The sequence below is a fragment of the Sus scrofa genome, chromosome 3, assembly GCF_054392235.1.
Source record: "Sus scrofa isolate SSC_HxYL_T2T_F1_AM1 chromosome 3, Sscrofa_HxYL_maternal_Yorkshire_Landrace_v2.0, whole genome shotgun sequence".
NCBI lineage: Eukaryota > Metazoa > Chordata > Mammalia > Artiodactyla > Suidae > Sus > Sus scrofa.
In genome coordinates, this window is record NC_139385.1 from 81491163 (window position 1) to 81511840 (window position 20678).

At 39.5% G+C, this 20678-nt stretch overlaps 1 protein-coding gene across 6 annotated transcripts in view; it reads right to left on the reverse strand.

Moving 5' to 3' along the window:
* ALMS1 (ALMS1 centrosome and basal body associated protein) overlaps positions 1-20678 on the reverse strand; it is a 161945-nt gene that overhangs the window by 67179 nt on the left and 74088 nt on the right. For 5 of the 6 annotated variants that reach the window (XR_014841648.1, XR_014841647.1, XM_013996028.3 and 2 more), the window contains one exon: positions 3277-5102. Coding sequence is in view for 3 of the 6 variants with exons in the window: in XM_013996028.3 (XP_013851482.2) it covers positions 3277-5102 (1826 nt within the window). In the remaining 3 variants the exon portion in view is untranslated. The remainder of the gene's footprint in view (positions 1-3276; positions 5103-20678) is intronic. The other variant, XR_014841649.1, reaches the window with a different exon arrangement.

The window sequence follows — 20678 nt, forward strand, 5'->3', positions numbered from 1 at the left end:
ATCAGGTGATGAAGGTATTAGTTAATGCTATGATGGTAATTATTTTGCTCACTCTCTCTCTATATATATATAGCAAAGCAACATACCCCAAACCTTAAACAATGTCATATGCCAATTTTATCTCAGTAAAGCTAGGGGGAAAAAAATCCTATTCTCAAAAAAACAAAAAAGAAAAGAAAAGAAAAGAGAGTATTTCAGAAAAATGGTTGATTTCCAGGCTAGGGCTGGGTACAGTAGCCAACATGAAAGTGTTCTCAACAGCTAAAACCAAAACCACTTGAACAGTATTAGATTATAATCCAAAGAATAAAATATCCCAAATCCATACTGATGTACACAAAAAACTAAAAGATTAAATGGTAGAGGAACAACAGCTTTTGATTACAGAATTCCAATGAATAAATGTAGCAGGAATGAAGGAAATATGAAAACTCCATTAGAATACCAGAGTAATAATTGGTACAGACAAGATCTACTGAGGGGTACTAAAATTAGTGATCAAAGTTTAAGCAGATACAGGACATCTGCAGAGTCTACCAGTATCTCCCTCAAATATTTAGTATTCACAGAGGAAAAACATTAAGTTTACAGTGGAGAATCTTGGTAAATACTACTTTAGCCAAGTGAGCAATGTTAACATCACCAGTAATGCATATTAACTTAACGTGTTCCTTGATAAGATGCAAAAAGGCATAACCTCAATCTAATCTTGAGAAAGCATCAGACAAAGCCAAATTAAAAAGATTCTCCAAAATAACTAATCAGTTCTCTTCGAAGTGTCATGGTCATAAAAAACAAGGAAAGACTGAGAAACTGCCACAGATTGGAGATTAAGGAGACAGAATAACTAAATGCAAAGTAGATCTTGGGATGAATCTGAAAACAGAAAACGTTCATTTGTGGAAAAACCAGGAGAAATCCAAAGCACTCTACACACTTAATCATAATTTTATATGAAGGAAAAATTCTTAGTTTGAGTAAATGTTTTATGGTTAAGCTCTGAAGGTAAGATGTTAACATAAAGGAAAACTTTAGCAAAGGGTACACTGGCAACCTCTATAATATCCCCCCAATGATCTCTGCTTCCTGGTATTCATGCCCTTGTGAAATCCTTAACCCTTGAGGGTGAGCTAGAAGCACAGATTCATTTTTTTCTAATAGAAGGTGGCAGAAGTAGTGAGATTCACTTCCAAATTTAGGTTAAAAAGACCCAGGTTTTGCCCTGGGTACCCTTCCCTGCCCTCTCACTTAGTCACTCTGAGAGAAGTTTAGCTATTATATTTGAGCTGCCTTATGGAAGGAAGCAACTCTGGACAATTACCATGTGAGTGAGCTTGGAATGACATCCTCTAAGTCAGCCTTGAGATGGGACCACAGAGGTAGTCAATACCTTGTTTGCAACCTTGTGAGAGACCCTGAGCCAGAAGCACCCAGCTAAGTAACACTTGGATTTCTGACCCACAGAAACTTTGGGATAACATTTATTGTTTTAAGCCATTACATTTCAGGGTAATGGGTTACACTGCAATAGATAACACAGGAACTCTACTATTTTTGCAATTCCTCTGTAAGTCTAAAATTATCTCAAAATTAGTTTAATACATATATACTAACTCATGTTTTATGCATATATATGAACACACACATAGACTGAGTGTGTATATGTATGTATGTGTGTGTATATATATTTTTCAAATTATTGATGGAATCAGACAAACCTAGGTTCAAATGCCACCTCCAACACTTAATGGCCATGCGATCTTGGGCAAAACACATTAGTTTCTAAGTATTAGGTTTCTAAAATCTCTAAATTGAGGTAATAATATCTATTTCTGATGATTATACTAAGTATACAATGATATATCAACCACAATGCCCAGCCTAGTACATTCTGAACAAATGGCATTACTATTAGTTCATATTTATAAATATCTATAATTTTCTTCTCATTCAAGGAATTCAGCTAACATGGCATTTTATCACTTGGAAGAATTAAGTACTGTGTGTAAACTTGTCAATCTTTTCATTTCTTAACATTTTTTACACACAAAAAGTATCATTACTCATCTCTATAGCACCCTACTGTTTATAAAAGTACTGAAACCACAGATTGATCTTGTTGTTTTTTTTTTCCCCAATCCACTTCTCAATTACTAACTTTCAGGGCTCTAAGGGACCTTTAAGCTTTCCAATATTTTTCCTTCCACCAATCATCCATATATGAGTGCTGAAGATATTAAATGACTTGTCTAAGAAGACTGTCGACAGAACAGTTAGAAGTAGGGTTCAGGATTTGGAAGAGACAGTACCATGAGGTGAATAAGCTCTTGCTTTGAATGAACAGACAGCATTATCTGAGACAATGCTGCTTGCTAAAAAAAAGTAGCAATGTCAATGTCTCAGTTTCCCCGATAGTAAATAAGGATATCACCACCTGCCTCAGAGTTATCATAAGTATTAAATGATATAACATATTTAATCCCTCACCACCATGACTACAACATGTGTATGCTGAGTAAACATTTTTCCCCCTTCTTTCCAAGGCCAGTGCACTACATTGTGATACATTATCTTTTCAACAATCAGGGCAGAAACATTAAACACACATGGTAATTCGTTTAGCCATACGGTAAGAGATTCATTAACCTAGAACTGAATTAATGACAGTCTTACAATCAGGCTGAACAGTATAAACCTAATGCTTTTATCCCTGAATTGGGTTTCCATTCCTACAACCACTGTGAAGTAGGGCATCACATCAGAGAGCACATGAAGTTGATGTGCATTACTGGTGATGTTCAACTTGATAACTTGGCTAAAGTGATGTCTGCCAGGAATTTCCACCAAGGAGGTACCTTTGTTTCTCTGTAAATACTAAATATTTGAGGGGAATCATGACATGGAAACGAGAGTGAGAAGGGAGCATATGCATGTTTCCTCTCCCAAAGCCTGGTCTTCAGTGCATCTCCAATGCAATAAATAAGGAATTAACAAATTGTAGCAACTGATGATCCAAGATTCTTCTCAGAGTAATTCAGTGTTTGAAGATACTTGATGTTGTCTTGTCAAAAGCCCTTTGAAAGCATAAACATATTACTTTCAGATGTTTTCTCTCACTCAGGTGTTTATTCCTTGAAAGACTTCTCAATTAGGCAGATACAACCTCCCCTAAGAGAAATCATACTGCCTCTCCCCCAAGAACTGACATTTGCTTAAGTATTTTAAACCTTTTATCACAAATTCCATCAGCTTGCTTGGCATCACAATGAGACTCACCGATCTGCAGATACCGGAGTCCCTTCTGGATTGAAATATTCTTCCAAATCTGAAATGTTCACTTGGGTTTGCCTTGAGGTTACTATCTGGCTATTCTGAAAAGGTATGATTTTCAAGTCCTGAGTAATATTACTATCTGGAAGAGGAGACTGTACAACTTGGAGGTCCGGTGAAGACTTAGGTCCTAGGAAACCTAAAGATGCTTGATCCTGTGCTATAGGTTTACTGGTCAGTAATTTGGAGGTTGGTTCCAATGATCTTGGAGATACAGTTTGTAGGTCAGAGTTAAACTCACTATTCATCCTTGTTTTAGAGGCAGGATCCAAAGAGTGAATTCTTTTATCTAAGGTTCCACTATCCACCTTGGAAGGAGTCTTGGGACAAAGAGTTATTCGAATACAAGAAAGTGCTTTTCTATTTGAAGGTGGAGTAGATGCAGATGTTACTACTGGGGCTGATGGGGAGACCACATCACTGAATTTGGCTTCAACATTTATCATATCAGAAATGTGTAATTCAGGCTTATGCTGATTATTCCTTTCTACTACATAATCCTGACCTTGAGGAAGAGGAGAATGGTGTTTTCTCATGTGGTGATCTACGTCTGGGGTTTTGCTTTGTTCAAGGAGCTGACGTTGCTCAAGAAAAATGGAAGAAGGAAGGTCTGGAGCTATAAAATCCTGACTCGGAGGAAGGGGAGAATGGTTTTCTCTCATCTGATGATCTACATGTGGGGCTTTGCTTTGTTTAAAGAGTTCTCGTTCTTCGAGAAAAATACGACAAGGAAGATTTGGAGCTACATAATCCTGGTGCTGAGGAGGGGGAGAATGGTGTTTTCTCACATGGTGATCTGCATGTGGGGCTTTGCTTTGTTCAGAGAGCTCTTGTTCAAGAAAAATGTGCGAAGGAAGATCTGGAGTTATAGTTACATTCTTCTCTTTTATTCCTAGTGTAGAACTTGGTCTACCCATGCTAATGAGGGTATGGTTATCAGCAAAATGAACTTCCTTGAAATTGCTATCATTTGCACTGGTACCGGGCTTAGAATGACTGCCTTTAAAATCGGATCTTTCTATGAGCTTTTCTTCTTGGTGAGAATGTTCAACAGATAATTTTTGACCTTGCCTACTATTCTCTGCTAAAAGAGTCATAGCTTTATCTGGTGACTGACTAATGGTTTTAAATGACGAAGGGAAAGAGTTTTCCTGTTTTAGATCTCTAGGAAGATTCTGCTCTTTAGTGAAATGAGAATTAAATACCCCCAAAGATGCTCCAGTACACTGGCTACCTTCAGTAACACCAACCTTAAGAAAAGAGGAATCTGAAAAGCATTTAGAATGTCGGTGAGATGAGAAAGTGATGGAGGTAGTAAACTTTTTCATGGGTTCTGGGGGCAGCATTTGTGATGAAGAATGACAATCCATTTCTTCAGGTGGCACACAAGCAGGTTCTAATTCTGACAGCCAAGGGTCCAACTTTTCACGGAATGGCATTCGAAGACCCTTGCTAATTTTCAAGTCATCAGCTATAAAGTTCTGAAATGGGGAAGGACTTTGTAACTGCAAGGAATTCCAAACTCTGAAATGGGAGGCGCTCTGGTCTAAAGACTTGGAAAAGTTGATGTGCCTGTTCCTCCATGATGATGGACTCCGTTGTCCTCTGATCATTTCTGAGGAGTCAGCAGATCTGAAAACATAAGGGCGGCTGTCCAGCTGTGGTCGTTCAGCAGTTAGAGTCCTGAAACATCCTTTCTCATGGCTCTCAATAATAATGTGACTACATACAGCTTCCGGATGGCATCCTATTCCCCGTGGACTCTGTAAACCCTAGAAGATACAAACAAGTTCTTACTTGATATTGTCCAAATAGTTATATAAAAATCAGTTTTATATTCCAGGCTAAGATCTGACCATGAGGGTAATGCTGATCTCCTACAATAATACAGGCAAGACAGAAGAAAAAAACAGTTAACTACAGAATAAAATGGCTCATGATTAACTAAGATCATACGGTTCATTTCTTCTAAAAATGTTTCACTGAAGTTACAAAAGGAAAGACTGTTGCTGTCCCCCTAGTATTCTCACCTTTTTTCTTCTAATAACAGAAGTCCCTTACCCCAATTTCTGCTGTCACACGATCACCAAGCAGAGACATTTCCAGTTACTTTTCAAGCCAGATATGACTATATGACTAGGTTTAGGCCAATGAGATAGGAGTAAATTAGATATGAGCAAAAGCTTTAAGTACGACTCCTGGTTTCTGTCTTTAAAAGATCAAGTTCTTGACCTCCATGTTCCCTTACTAGCACCATCATTACCATCACCATTATTCTTGCCCACTGAAAATGGTGATGTCTAGAACAACCTTGGAAGCCATACATGAGGATGGCTCAGTTGCCCAGCCAGCTTGGTTCCTTAGATGGACTTAAGAAGCAGATCTCTCTTTCCTACCTTGGTCAGGAGAGAAAACACAATTTGATCTTATTTGAGCCGTTACATTTTTTGACTCTCTTACAAAAGTCTGGCCTACAACCTCATATTTACCATTAAGAATAAGAAAAAGAACTAGTACCTCTTTTGGGGATGTACTGCCTAAAAATATCCTAAATATAAAATCTCTTTGAGATTTCTGTGTTCAGCCAGTCATAACCTGGCATTCTATTTGATTTTAATGCAACATTTGATTTCATATAAAAATATTTTAAATTATGGTGCCATTTCTCACATAATCAAGTAAGTAAATTTACTTTTCCCTATTCCTCCTGCTAATAATAATAAGCACAACGAAAAATTCTGGACCTTATATATAAAACAAATTTAAGAAGAATCTGAAAGAAGTAAAAAAAAAAAAAAGCAGACTGGCTAGGAACTTTGGGACCTGAGGAATGACATGGTGGTGAGATCCCTGGGTTTTCTTTTTACTTCAAATATCCCAGACTTGGAACTAAAAACAGCAACCCAAGAACGAAGAGCACAGACTAACGCTCTAGCAAAAACTTTCTCTCATTAGCTAAAAAAACAGATGAAATCTAGCAAGACAGAAAAGTTCTGGACAATAACCACTCTCTTCCAGCCAAATACCACAGATTTAAAAAAACAAACAAACAAAAACCAAAACAAAACAAACAAACAAACAAAAACTGGCCTTATCCTTACTCACTCAAGCAAAGGCCAAGTGAGAAGCCCAGACTTTAATCTTTGGAAAACTCTAATGAGGCACCACAACATCCAGGACAATGTGGTATTAGAGATGGCCATGCAGGATCGTAGGACTATTTTCACCTGTAATGGCTGGTAATGAGCTACCTCTCCCTGTGGTGTCAGTGGAGACTTCATGGGGAAACTGAGCTTTCATTCCCACTCATCTCCCTCAGTAATGAGGTACCTCTCTCAGCTACAGACAGACTAGAAGAAAAAATTTGCAAATCTCATAACCAAACAAAAACAAAAACAAAACCTGTAAAAGAACTCTCATAACTCCATAGTTTAAAAAAAAAAAAGGACAATCCCGCCCATAAAATGTGCAAAAAAAAAAAAAATACATTTCACTGAATATGATAGACATGAGGGAAAAAGGCATTAAAAGATGTTCAACACCATTAATCATTAAGGAAATGCAAATTAAATTAAAACCACAATGAAATATCACAACACACCTATAAGAGAATGGCTAAAATTAAAAAAATAATGACACCACCAAATGCTGGTGAGGCTGTGGAGTAATGGGATCACTCACACATTACTGGTGGGACAGGTATAAACATCCTGGAAAATGGTGTGGCAATTTCTCAAAAAACTACACATGCAACCAACATATGACCCAGCGAAAGCAATAAAGAGGTATGTTCATCAAAAACCTGCACAGGAATATTTATAGGAGCTTTATTTATAACAGTCAACAACTAGAAAACAACCATCTTTTTGTTCAATAGCTACATATTTAAACAAATTAGGGTATATTCATACCACAGAATACTACACATCAGAAAAAAAGGAAGAGACTACGGATACCGGATGTTCTCCAGAGAATTACGCTGAGTGAAAAAAAGCCAATACTAAAAGATTACACACTGTATGATTTCATTTATATGACATTCTTTTCTTTTCCTTTTTTAGCTGCATCATGGCATATGGAAGTACCTAGGCCAGAGGCTGAATCTGAACCTCAGCTGGCATTGTGCTGGGCAATGTCAGATACTTAACCCACTGTACCACAGCAGGAACTCCTATATGACATTCTTGAAATGACAAAATTATAGAAATGGAAATTAGAGTAATGGTTCCCAGAGGTTAAAAAAGGAGTGGAAATAAGAGAGAAGTGGATGTAGCTACTACAGGGCAACATAAGGGTCCCCTGTGGTGGCGTAAACATTAAGCACACTGACTGAATCAATGTCATCATCTTTGTTGTGATATATTATTACAGATTTGCAAGACGTCACCATTGTTGGAAACTGGGTAAAGGGTAAAAGCAATCCTTCTATATTATTTCTAATACTGTATGAGAATCTACATTTCAAAATAAAATGTTGATTAAAAAAAAAAAACCAACAAACTAAACACCACTGGGAGTTCCTGATGTGGCTCAGTGGTTAACGAATCCCACTAGGAACCATAACGTGGCGGGTTTGATCCCTGGCCTCACTCAGTGAGTTAGGGATCTGGTGTTGCCGTGAGCTGTGGTGTAGGTCGAAGACTCGGCTTGGATCCTATGTTGCTGTGGCTGTGGCACAGGCTGGCGGCTACAACTCCAATTAGACCCCTAGCCTGGGAACCTCCACATGCCACCAAAAAACAAAAACAAAAACAAATCCCAAAACTAAACCCCACTGGACAAAATGCCATTTTTGGAGTTCCTGTCGTGGCTCAGCATAAATGAATCAGACTAGTACCTGTGAGGACTCAGGTTCGATCATTGGCCTCACTCAGTGGGTTAAGGATTCAGCATTGTCACAGATGTGGCTTGGAACCCACGTTGCTGTGGCTGTGGCCTAGGCCAGTGACTACAGCTCCGATTAGAACCCTAGCCTGGGAACTTCCATATAGCACAGGTGCGGCCCTAAAAAGACAAAAAAACAAAAATTAAAAAAAAAAAGATGCCATTTTTATTCCATGGCTTCATACTACCCTGACAATGCCTGACATATCACTGGGAAAGAAATATTCCAATTTGAGAATGATAAACTTAGTCTAGCCTCTTAAAACTGGATATGATTAGATTCATGATTAAATGTCCAAAAAGATATTTCTTCTTCCTTTTCAACAATCCACATCTTATAATTTTTGTAACATTCAAAACCCTACAGCCTCCCATCACTGCTTTCAAGTTTTATAATAATTATAAACACTTTTATTTATTCATTTATTGGCTGTACCCATGGCACGAAAAGTTCCTAAGCCAGGAATCAGACCTTTATCACAGCTGTAACAAGAGCCACAGCAGTGACAACAGGGAACTCCTATAAACAACTTTAACAATAACTTTTCAGAGCTTCTGCTCTGGTGCAGTAGGTTAAGAATACTGATTGCAGTGGCTCAGGGCATTGCAGAGGCATGGGCTTGATCCCTGGCCTCACACAGTAGGTGAAAGGATCTGGTATTTCTGCAGCTGTGGCATAGGTTGCAGCTTGTATTCAGTTCCTGAGCCAGGAATTTCTATATGCCACAAGTGCAGATATAAAGCTAAATTTAAAAAAAAATTTAATTTTGCATTTAAAGAATTCTTAGAGCTTTGGTATTTAGCAAATAAATTTTAGTATTTTCAGATAACCTTCTCCAGATACACTATAAAAACTTGTTACATCCCAACAATATATCACTTGATATGGAACAGGCTCTTAAAAGCTACTGTTCAGCTCAACAAAAACCAACACTTTTTTTTTTTTTTGTCTTTTTTGGGCCATACCTAGGCATATGGAGGTTCCCGGGTTATGGGTCAAATCGGAGCTGCAGCTGCTGGCCTACACCACAGCCACAGCAACACAGGATCCAAGCCATGTCTGCGACCTATACCACGGCTCTCAGCAACACTGGATCCTTAACCCACTGAGTGAGGCCAGGGATCGAACCCACATCTTCATGGATACTAGTCTGGTTTGTCAACCACTAAGCCACAACAGAAACTCCAAAAGCCAACACTCTTTAATGATATGATAACTCAGCAAATAAAAGGGACTTCCTCAACTAGATGAATGGCATTTATAAAAAAATGCATAGCTAACATTATACTAAATAGTGAAAGATCAGATGCTTTTCTCTTAGTAACAAGACAAGTACGTCTATTATTCCTCTTACATTCAAAATCACACTAGAGGGTCTAGCCAGGACAATCTGGAAAGCAATTTAAAGAAATCCTTAAGTTGGCTCAGCAGTAACAAACCTGACTAGTACCCATGGGGACTCAGGTTTGATCCCTGGCCTAGTTCAATGGGTTAAGGATCTGGTGTTGCCATGAGCTGTGGTCGCAGATGCGGCTTGGATCCCATGATGCTGTGGCTATAGCGTAGGCTGGTAGTTATAGCTCTGATTAGAACCCTAATCTGGGAACTGCCATATGCAGCGGGTGAAGAAATAAAAACACAAAGAAAAAAAAAAAGAAGAAGAAGAAAAAGAAAAAAGAAATTTAGAAAGGAGTGGAAGAAGTAAAACTCTGTCTCTTTGCAGATTACATGATCTTCAATACAAAAAATAGCAAGGAAACCAAACAAAACCAACTAGGACCACCAAATAAATTCAGCAGTTTAGGAACTGAGCTCAATACACAAAAATCAATTGTATACACAAAAAATGAACAATCCAAAAATGAAACAAAATTCTGTTCACAGTAACATAAAAAAAGAGTAAAACATTTAGGAATATAGTTAACAACAACAAAAAATAAGACTACTACACCACAAAACACTGTTAAAACTGCAGGAGATCAAAATAAATGGGAAACTGGCAATATTTCCATGTTGATCTACAGAGTCAAGGCAATTCCGAGCAAAACGACAGCTTTTTTCTTTGCAAAACTTGACAAGCAGATCCTGAAGCTCATACATGAATCCATAGTAGCCAAACCAATTTAGAAAGTGATGAAGAGAGATGGAAGACTCACTTTCTGATTTCAAAACTTATCACATAGCTACAGTACTGAAAACAGCGTGGTACTACTAAAGGAATGGACATACAGATCAAGAGAATAGAACTGACAGTCCAGAAATAAACACTAACATTTATGACGAATCAACAAAGAAGCCAAGAAGATTCACAAGGAAAGAAGTCTTTTCAACAAACAGTGCTGCAACAACTAAATACCCATGTGTAAAAGAATGAATTTGCACTCCATATATTAAAAACTGACTTTAAAGGGACAAGCGACAGAAGTAAAAATATATCAATCAGACATCAAAATTCAAAACCGTTCATCAAAGTACACAATCAAGAGAATTAAAAGGCAACCTATACGTAACTCTATGTTTAACTACTTGAGGAACCAGAAAACTATTCTCCACAGTGACTACACTATTTTACACTCCCATCAGCAATGTACAAGGGTTCCAATTTCTCCATATCCTTGTATAGATGCATGTTTTCCACCAATTTGGGGAAGTTTTCAACAATTACTCATCAAATATCACTCCTGTTCCTTCTCTTTTTCCTCCCCCTGGGACTTTCATTACACACATGCTGGTGTACTGGTGGTATTTCATGATTCCGTTACTTTTTCTTCATTTTTTTCTGGACTTTCAAACGTAATCATCTCAACTGACCAGTTTTCAAGTTTAGTGAATGACTGTTCTGCCTGCTAAAATCTGCTACTGAAACATTCTAGTGGATTTTTCATTTCAGTTATTGTACTTCAGCTCCAAAACCTCGATCTGGATCCTTCTGATAACTACTATCCCTTTTGTGACAGATCTACTCAGTGAGACATCCTTTTCTTGGTTTTCTTTGGTTTTCGGTCTTTAGCTCCTTGAGCATATTTAAGACAGTTGACAGAAATGTTTTTCTAATTCCTGGGCTTCCTCAGGGACAGTTTTTATTAATTACAATTGACCTTGAAACAATGTGGAATTAAACTTTGGGGTCCACTTATATGTGGATTATGTCACAATAGTAAACACCATAGTACATCATAGCCTGTGATTGGTTAAATCCATGGATATGGAAAAATCAAGAAATGGAAAATTGAATATGTTACATGCAAATTAACCCTCATTTAGTGTTCAAGGGTAAACTGTACTTCCCCTCCCACATACACACACAACAGGCATATTTTTATTTCTTTGTTTCATAATTTTGCTCAAAAATTGGACCTCTACAGCATGGCAACTCTGGATACCAGATTCTTCCCCCAACCTAGGGGAAGTTAATAGTACTGCTTATTGTGGGTTATTATTTGGTTCTTTGATATTTTTCTAAACAACTTTTGTAAAAAGTTTATAAACTTTGTTGTGCATAGCACCAAAACCTGTGTTCTCTTTAGCTTAACTGTTAGCTATTATTTTGACAGAGTTTCTATAAACACCTGCCACCAAAAAAAGAGGTGGGGGTGGGGGAGAAAACAAGAAAACAACTTCTCCCAATCTGTTCTGATTCTCTCTGCTGAAGCACTCCAACACTCAGCCAGGTCCTATAGCTTATGCAATGCAAAGTCTGAAAGGTCACTGGAGAGATGAAAGCTTAAGGTCCTCTTAAGCCTTTTCCGTGAATGAGTCCAGCTCTGGGCACGGCACATAACCTGCTCAATTCCTCAGTAAAAGCAGGACCTTGAAAAAGTTCTATTCCCCAAGTATTTCCTTTCTCATCTGCTTCCTTCCAAGCTTTTCAGTGTGCCTATTGTTTATCCTGACTGTTATCCCCAGACCCAGGCTGCTATAGACAATGCTTTGGTCAAACACTGGCAGGGAAGCTGCCTCAGCTCTGGGAAAACTTAGAAGTACAGCAAAGGGGAAACCCCTTCCCTGGTCCTTCAGGAAGCTTTGAGACAGGCTGAAACCCTGAGTAACAATTTTTTAAGAGTAAGGATCATATAACTATAACTACTCTATAACTACTAACATGCATTAGGAGTATACTCTATTGTCCTCAAAATTACTACAGATTTGGGGGGTGGTTAGGCAGGCAATTTAAGATGCCTCAGTGCTTAACCGTGGTACAATAGCTCTTCAGTAATTTTTTTTTTTTAAAAGTTCTGACTAGATTCTAGAGTTCTGCAAAAATTGATTCTGACATATTTTGCTATCTTAGTAGTTATTTTTGTGCAGAAATTGAGTCCTAGAGTTCTCCAATTGATCTTCTATGGTAGCATCACCTACAAATGTTTTACATGTGCAAAAAAAGTATATGACCTTTGATTTCACAGACTGCTAATTTCAAATACATTTTCTTTTTCTTTTTTGGCTGCACCTACGACATATGAGGCACTCAGCAGGCTAGCACGAAACAATAATACACAGATGCTTGCTACCACTGGCCCTACTTTGTGCATGTGGGTCATGGGCTCTTTGACCCCTGAGAGGTAATACTATAAAGTTACTGGAAACCTACCAGCAATTGAACCCAGGATGGGGGGATAGTGCATGTTGAAAGTTGGTCCTATAGAAGGTGGACCCAAAATACCAACAGGTATAAATACTAGCTGAGCAATTCAAGCTTGCTATCTTAAATGGGACCACGGGCACAAATACTAAAAGGCCACCAGCCTTTACACTGCCCTAATTTCAACCCTAATTTGCTGACAGTATTATGCAGTTCATACCCACCTCTGGTAATACAAGACTAAACATTAAATTGTCAGAAACACATAACTAAATTTTCTTTAAACCAAGGCTACACATGTGCCTCTAACCTTTACTATTTATGGATGGAGACCTTCCATGCCTTGGCAAAGGGTGCCGCTTAATCATTTGTGAGCTACATTCCCAAAGAGCCCTAAAATTTACTAAGAATTTAAGATTCTGGAGAGGGATCAAGATGGCAGAAGAGCAAGATGTGGCACTCACCTTTGCCCACAAACACATCAAAAAAACCCACCTACATGTAGAACGACTTGCACAGAACATCTAGTGAACACTGACAGAAGACCTAAGACCTCCAAAACGGGCAAGAAACCCTCCTTCACATAACTGGGTAGAAAAAAGGGAAAAAAAAGAGAGAGAGAGAAGAGAAAAAAAGGAATTAGGGAAGGACCAGCAAGCACTACTAGGAGGGAGCTATGAAAAAGGAAAGGAATCCATACCGAGAGGCCACCTGACAGGGAGATCAGCTGGGATGGAGGGGGAAACTCAAAGCCTCGGAGAAAATTATAGCAGCCAAACTAAGGAGGGCAAAGCAGAGAAAGCCACACAGCCCATTGGTACTACCGTCCGGGACACCACAGCCTGAGACACTCAGGAGGGGGGCTGGGCACTGAGAATCAGGCTTCAGAGGTCTGTACCAGGAAGATGACTAGGGTTGGCTATGTAGAGACAGCCTGAGGGGTCTGGGGAATGGGGTGCCAGGGCCAAGAGAGTGCTAGAGGAGGCCTGGGCCTGCAGGAGAAGCAAGGCTTCATTATTAAGGAGGGCGAGTGGAGGAAGGGCAGGACAGCCAAAGTAACATCTTTGTCTGAGCACACACAGGCTCTCCAGTAGTGGTGCGCCTCTTGCATGGGCTGCAGGGGCAGGTGCAAACCTCCATAGCCATCTCAGACTCCTGAGAATTCCAATGAATAAGCACCACCTGTGGCCCCAGTCACCCCAGGGGTCACCACCAAGGAAGGCCCTGCAACTGAGCACTACCTGTTGCCCTCACTCCCCTGGGAATGCGCGCGCACACACACACACACACACACACACACACACACACACACAGGCACTGCTGCCACCAAAGGCTCTGGGCACCACCTCTATCTCCCTGAGGCTCACTGCCACTGCCGAGAACCCTACAACCAGGAGCAGCCTGCACACCCACCTCCCCTCAGGTCCTCGCCACTGCCAAGGGCCCTGAAAGCAGGCACTGGCTACAGGCCATGCCCATTGCCCTCATCTCCCTGAAAGCGAGCACAGGGCATACACCAGCACAGTACCTATCAAGGGGATAAGACCCTGCACACACAGAGGAAAAAGATGGCATCCAAACCAAAAGCAGTCCACATGCCAGAAAAAAAGGTAAGCCCTCACAAGCTACCCAGGGACACTCCTGCATATAAATAGCCCTCCAAGACCACAGTAGTTATTTTCCCTAAACCCACAGAACATGAAAAATATAAGCAAAATGAAGACACACAAGAACAATTCCCAGTTAAATGAACAGGAGAATTCCCCTAAAGTTCATTGCAGCACCATTCACAATGGCCAAGACATGGAAACAACCTAAATGTCCAACGACAGATGAATGGATTAAGAAGATGTGGTACATATACATGATGGAACACTACTTCGCCATAAAAAAGAACAAAATAATGCTTTTTGCAGCAACATGCATACAACTAGAGATTCTCATACTAAGTGAGGTTAGTCAGAAAGAGAAAGGAAAATACCATATGCTATCACTTATATCTGGAATCTAAAATATGGCACAAATGAACCTATCTACAAAACAGAAACAGACTCACAGACGGAGAACAGACTTTTGGTTGCCAAAAAGGAGGAACAGGAGGGAGGGGGATGGACTGGGAGTGTGGGGTTAGTAGGCACAAACTATTAAATTCAGAATGCATAAGCAGTGAGGTCCTGCTGTATAGCACAGGAAACTATATCCAATCTCTTGTGAAAGAACATGATGGAAGACTATATGAGAAAAAGAATGCATATATGTGTTACTTTGTAACTGACAACATTGTAAATCAACTATACTTTAATAAAAAATGAAAATTAAAAATTTTTCAAAAAAGAATATGAGATACCTACAGATACTCTCAGTGGTGCAAACAAATCTTAATCAGAGTATCCCAAATCTATGCAACTTTGTTAGACCTCCCGGTGTCTCACTTCCTCTGATGGGTGGCTAGAGATCTACCTACTCTGGAATGGCTCCTTTTACCTGCAACAATGGTTGATGAGATCATCCCAGCCCATGATAGTGCCAAACATGAATCTCAGAGATGACAATGCCTCAGCTCATGACAGCATGGCACACAACTTTATCCCAAATGCTGCCTCCACAAGCTTCCACTGTAGAAGAGATGACATCCAGAAAGATACGGCAGCTGATGATGGTGAACGCTCCAGGATTTAGTCATGAACTGAATGACTATTAATCTAAATTTCCTGCTTAAGACCCACTTTGGTGGCATTTTGTAGTTAACTATGTGTCTATCCAAAGGCCACCTTGCTGCTCAAGTGTAAGACAGTACTGCATCTGCCAGGCTGCTCTCCACTGTGCCTTTGATTTTTAATAGGTCAAGATGTGTCAAGTCTCATAACCTTAGAGGGGTCTGATTAAAGGTTTCTCTTAATTGCTTGTCCTCACTACACCCGTTAGACTGATCCACATTATGCAACCTACTGAGGGTTAGTATCCCCACCCCCACCCCCTCCAGGACCACAGCCACAGGGTTATCTCCCTACACCAACCACCCCAAGGGAGTCCTTTCCAATGTCAACTCTCAGGGCTCCATGATCCTGTTATTTGAGTCCTCCCAAAGTCTTAATATTTTCAGTCAATGGGAAGAAACCAGAGATCAGTTTCTGGACTGCTGTAATTGTTGAGCATATTATCAGACACTCAACAAAGGCTTTTTCCTGGAGTTCCTGTTGTGGCACCGCAGAAACAAATCCAACTAGTATCCATTGTGGGTTCGATCCCTGGCCTTGCTCAGTGGGTTGGGGATCTGGGTATTGCCGTGAGCAGTGGTGTAGGTTGCAGATGCAGCTTGGATTCCGGGTTGCTGTGGCTGTAGTATAGGCAAGCAGCTGCAGCACTGATTCAGTCCCTAGTCTGGGAACTGCCATATGCCATGGGTGTGCTCCCCTCATCAAAAAAAAAAAAAAGGCTTTTTCCTGAATTAGTGGTCTACCTTGCTAATTTCTTGACCCTGCCCTCATCTGTCCAACAGAAGGCATCCCATGCATCCTCGTGGCTTGCCCAGTTACTCCCCATGGATACTCAACTGCTCCCATGCAACACTTTGCAAAACAGTATGTGACATCTGGCAGGAGCCCCCACATGTCCTTTATAATCCCCCATATCTGTCCAGGTACCAACACACTCAAGCCTGAGGAGCACTAGTCCCACAGTCTTGAGAAATGGCTCAGACCCCCAGGGGGAATCGCAGTTTACTTGGATATCCTCAATCCAACAGTATTCACTGTGGGTCCAGTACTGTGGAGAAATCACATATTCACGGTTCCCCATAGGTGCACTTCTCCTTTATTCAACTTCCAACGCATCTGTATCTTTGCTAACCCCCTTGGAAGTCCTCTCTCTTCATTCCAAGGTACTTTAGTCTCTTTGGAACTACGCTTCCCTACAGATCACTGAATAGGACCCCCAAACTAGCTCCCTTTATATCCCCCTCATGTCAAAAATGTGCAGTACTCGGGATTTCCCGTTGGAGCTCAGCAGGTTAAGAATCCGACTAGTATCCATGAGGATGTGGGCTTAATCCCTGGCCTTGCTCACTGGGCTAATAAGGATTCAGCGTTGCTGTTGAGTTGTGGGGTAGGTTGCAGATGTAGCTTGTATCTGGTATTGCTGTGGCAGAGGCTGGCAGCTACAGCTCCAATTGAACCCCTAGGCTGGGAACTTCCATATACTACAGGTGGGGCCCCAAAAAGAAGAGAAAAAAAAAAAGTATGCAGTACTCATTCCCATTATGTTGGGAGTAGGTCTGCTACAGCCCTCTTGGGAACTGGGTTAGGCACAATCACGACAGGTACACAACAACAAATTATTAAGGTAAACACCAATCAGCCAGTTACCCTGGCTGAACACACTGGGCTGTAACACCAAAGCCCAGCCTTAAAGCAATAATATGGTTTTTTAGTGCAGATGGTTTTCACAAAACGATTTAGCTATAAGTTACTAATTGGTCAAGGAAGAGGGAACTACAGAAGGATCTCTTACTGCAAATATATTGATACTTCTGGATAAATCCAGATAAGTCTATAAAAGATGACCCAACAGGTACAAGTATTCCATAATCTCACCCAAGTTTTAAATCAAATACCTACCTTAATCTTATCCATGGGCTTTGATTTATTTTCTTGGCTGGACCTTCAAAAATGGGAGGGGATGGCTATGGACAGGATTTCAAATTATCATTTGTCTGCTGATATTGCTGACTGGCATTTTTGCCTTGCCCAGATGTTTCATGTGCTAGGTGATCAAAACCCTGCCAGTGGCTTTTAATATCCCCACCATCTAGACAGTGCCCATGATTTTCCCTAAAGACCAATGCTTAGGCATCACAGGGTCAATTGTGATGAGAAAATAGCTATTCTGAGTTGCCACCTAGGCATTTTACAGTATGACAACCCTGCTCATATGCACAGTCTAGACAGATAAGGACCTGAGCTTAGGATTCCTGCCGCAAGTTGCTGCTTGATTTTTCCCAGGGTACCTTTTAAAATAACCACTTAAGAGCTGAAATCACAAAAAGTTAGCAAACTCTGACTCAAATACCTTACGAGTAATAGGTGCTTGCTACTCTACTCTCTATTGCCTGCTCACCTGTGACCTGGGATGGCAGAGTGCCCTTCCCCGGGCTTTTACACACCCCACCCTCACAGCTGAAATTTGTAAATAAGAAATCTTGTAACTTTACTTCCTTGAGTGAGTATATGGACATTGTGCATTCAATCAAAATGACCTAAGTTCTGCACTTCCCCAAAGTGAAGGCACAGATGCTAAGAGAGTCATGTATGCTGACCCCATGTGGATGGCTAGTGCCACCTCATTCAGCAAGTCATAATATACAAGTTACAAGTCCCAGAACACAACATATTTACAAAGCAAAAAAACTACACGAAGAGATAGAATAAGCAACAAAACTAGATATGGCAAAGATGTTTAAATTATGATGTCAGGAATTAAAAACAACTATGATTAATATATAAAGGCTCTACTGGATAAAGTAGAAAGCATGCAAGAACATAGGGAAAATGTAAGCAGAGAATGAAAATCCTAAGAAAAAATAAATAAACGTTACAGATCAAAAACATGGCAACAGAAATAAAGAATGACTTTGATGGACATGGCCAAGACAAGAATCTTGAAGCCATGGATATCTCAATAGAAACCTCTGAAACTGAAAAGCAAAAAGAACAAAGAATGAAAAGAAAAAAAAAAGTAAAATGAGACATCAAAAAACTTTGTGAAAACTATAAAGTATGTAATATATGAACAATGAAAATACCATAAAAAGAAAGGAACGGAAGAAATATTTGAAACAACGACTACGTATTTCCCTTAAATTAATGTCAGACACCAAACTTTAGATCCAGGAAGTTCAGAGAACACCAAGCAAAATAGATGTCAAGAAAAACCACTTGGAGTTCCCGTTGTGGCGCAGTGGTTAACGAATCTGACTAGGAACCATGAGGTTGCGGGTTCGGTCCCTGCCCTTGCTCAGTGGGTTAACGATCCGGCGTTGCCGTGAGCTGTGGTGTAGGTTGCAGACGTGGCTTGGATCCCGCGTTGCTGTGGCTCTGGCGTAGGCCAGTGGCTACAGCTCCGATTCAACCCCTAGCCTGGGAACCTCCATATGCCGCGGGTACGGCCCAAAGAAATAGCAAAAAGATAAAAAAAAAAAAAAAAAAAAAAAAGAAAAGAAAAGAAAAGAAAAAACACTATGCCTAAGTATAGCATTTTCAAAGTACAAAAAGTCAAAGATAAAGAAAAAAATCCTGAAAGAAGATGGGGGCGGGGGTAAGAATGCCTAACTAAAGAGAAACAAAGAATAATATCCACCTTCTCAGAAACCATGCAAGTAAGAAGAAAAGAGAGTGAAAATTTACTGAGAGAAAAAAACACACCTACTGAGAATTCTCTACCCTCCCTTTGAAGTTATCCTTTAAATACTGATAAATCCTGATAAATACTTTCTCAAACAAAGATAAATTGTGGGACTTTGTTACCAGTAGGTCCACCATGCATAAATGTTAACAGAAGTACTTTGGAAGATATAGTTCAGAAACTCAGATTTACATAAAGATAGGAGAAACATCAAAGAAGAAACAAGAGAAGGTTTAAAAATAGAACCAAAGCTTTTCTTATTATTCTTAATTGGCCTGCCAGATAATAGTTTGCTCAAAATACTGCTTGTGCATCTTTTCTGACCATAATAGCATGAATAGAAATCAACCAGAGAAAGAAAAACAAGAAAAACAACATCAACAACAACAACTACATGGAGAATAAACATGCTACTAAAAAATCAATGATGAAATCAAAGAAGGAAACAAAAAATGTCTCAAAATAAATGACAATGAAAATATAACCTTAAAAAATTCTATGGGGTAGTTCCTGCTGTGGCACAGTGGGTTAGGAATGTGACTGCAGCAGCTCAGGTTACTGCAGAAGTGCAGGTTTGATCCCCAGCACAGCACAGCAAGTTGAAGAATCTGACATTGCTGCAGCTCGGATTCAATCCCTGGCCAGAGAAATTCCATATGCTCCAGGTTCAGTCATTAAAAAAAAAATATCTGGGATGCAGCAAAAGCAGTCCAAGAGGAAAGTTCATAGTGATATAGGCATTCCTCAAAAAAAAAAAAAAAAAAAAAAAAAGGAATTAACAACCTAACCAATCACCTAAAAGATTAGAAAAAGAACAAAAAATCTACAGTCAGTGGAAAGAAGGAAATAATAAGGATCTGAGAGGAAATAAATAAAATAAAGTTTAAAGAAATAGAAAATACCTCAATAAAACCAACAACTGGTTTTTTTAAAAGGAAAAACAAAAATCAAAGAACCTCTAGCCAAGCTTACCAAGAGGAAAAGAGAGAGGACCCAATAACAAAATAACAAATGAAAGAAGAAAAACCAACCAACATCACAGAAATAATAAAAAAAAAAAAATAAGAAAATACTAAAGTTATAAGCCAAAAAGATGAAGAGCCTAGAAGAAATGGACAAGTTTCTAGAAACACACACCTTGTCAAAATTGAATCAAGAAAAAATGGACTGATCACTAAATGTGAAACAGAATTTGTAATTAAAAAAAAAACAAAAAAAAACTCTCCGCCAAAAATTTGAGAACCGATGGTTTCGAAGAGAATTCTATAAAACATACAAAGAACTTTACATATCCTTCTAAAACTCCTAAAAAACTGAAGAGGAGGGAAGACTCCTAAAGTCTTTCTAGGAAACCACCATTACCCTGATATTAAAACCAGACAAAGACACTAAAAATTGAGAAAATTAAAGGCCAATATCTTTGATGAATATAAATGCAAAAATCCTCAAAAAGTATTAGCAAACCAAATTTAACAACACATA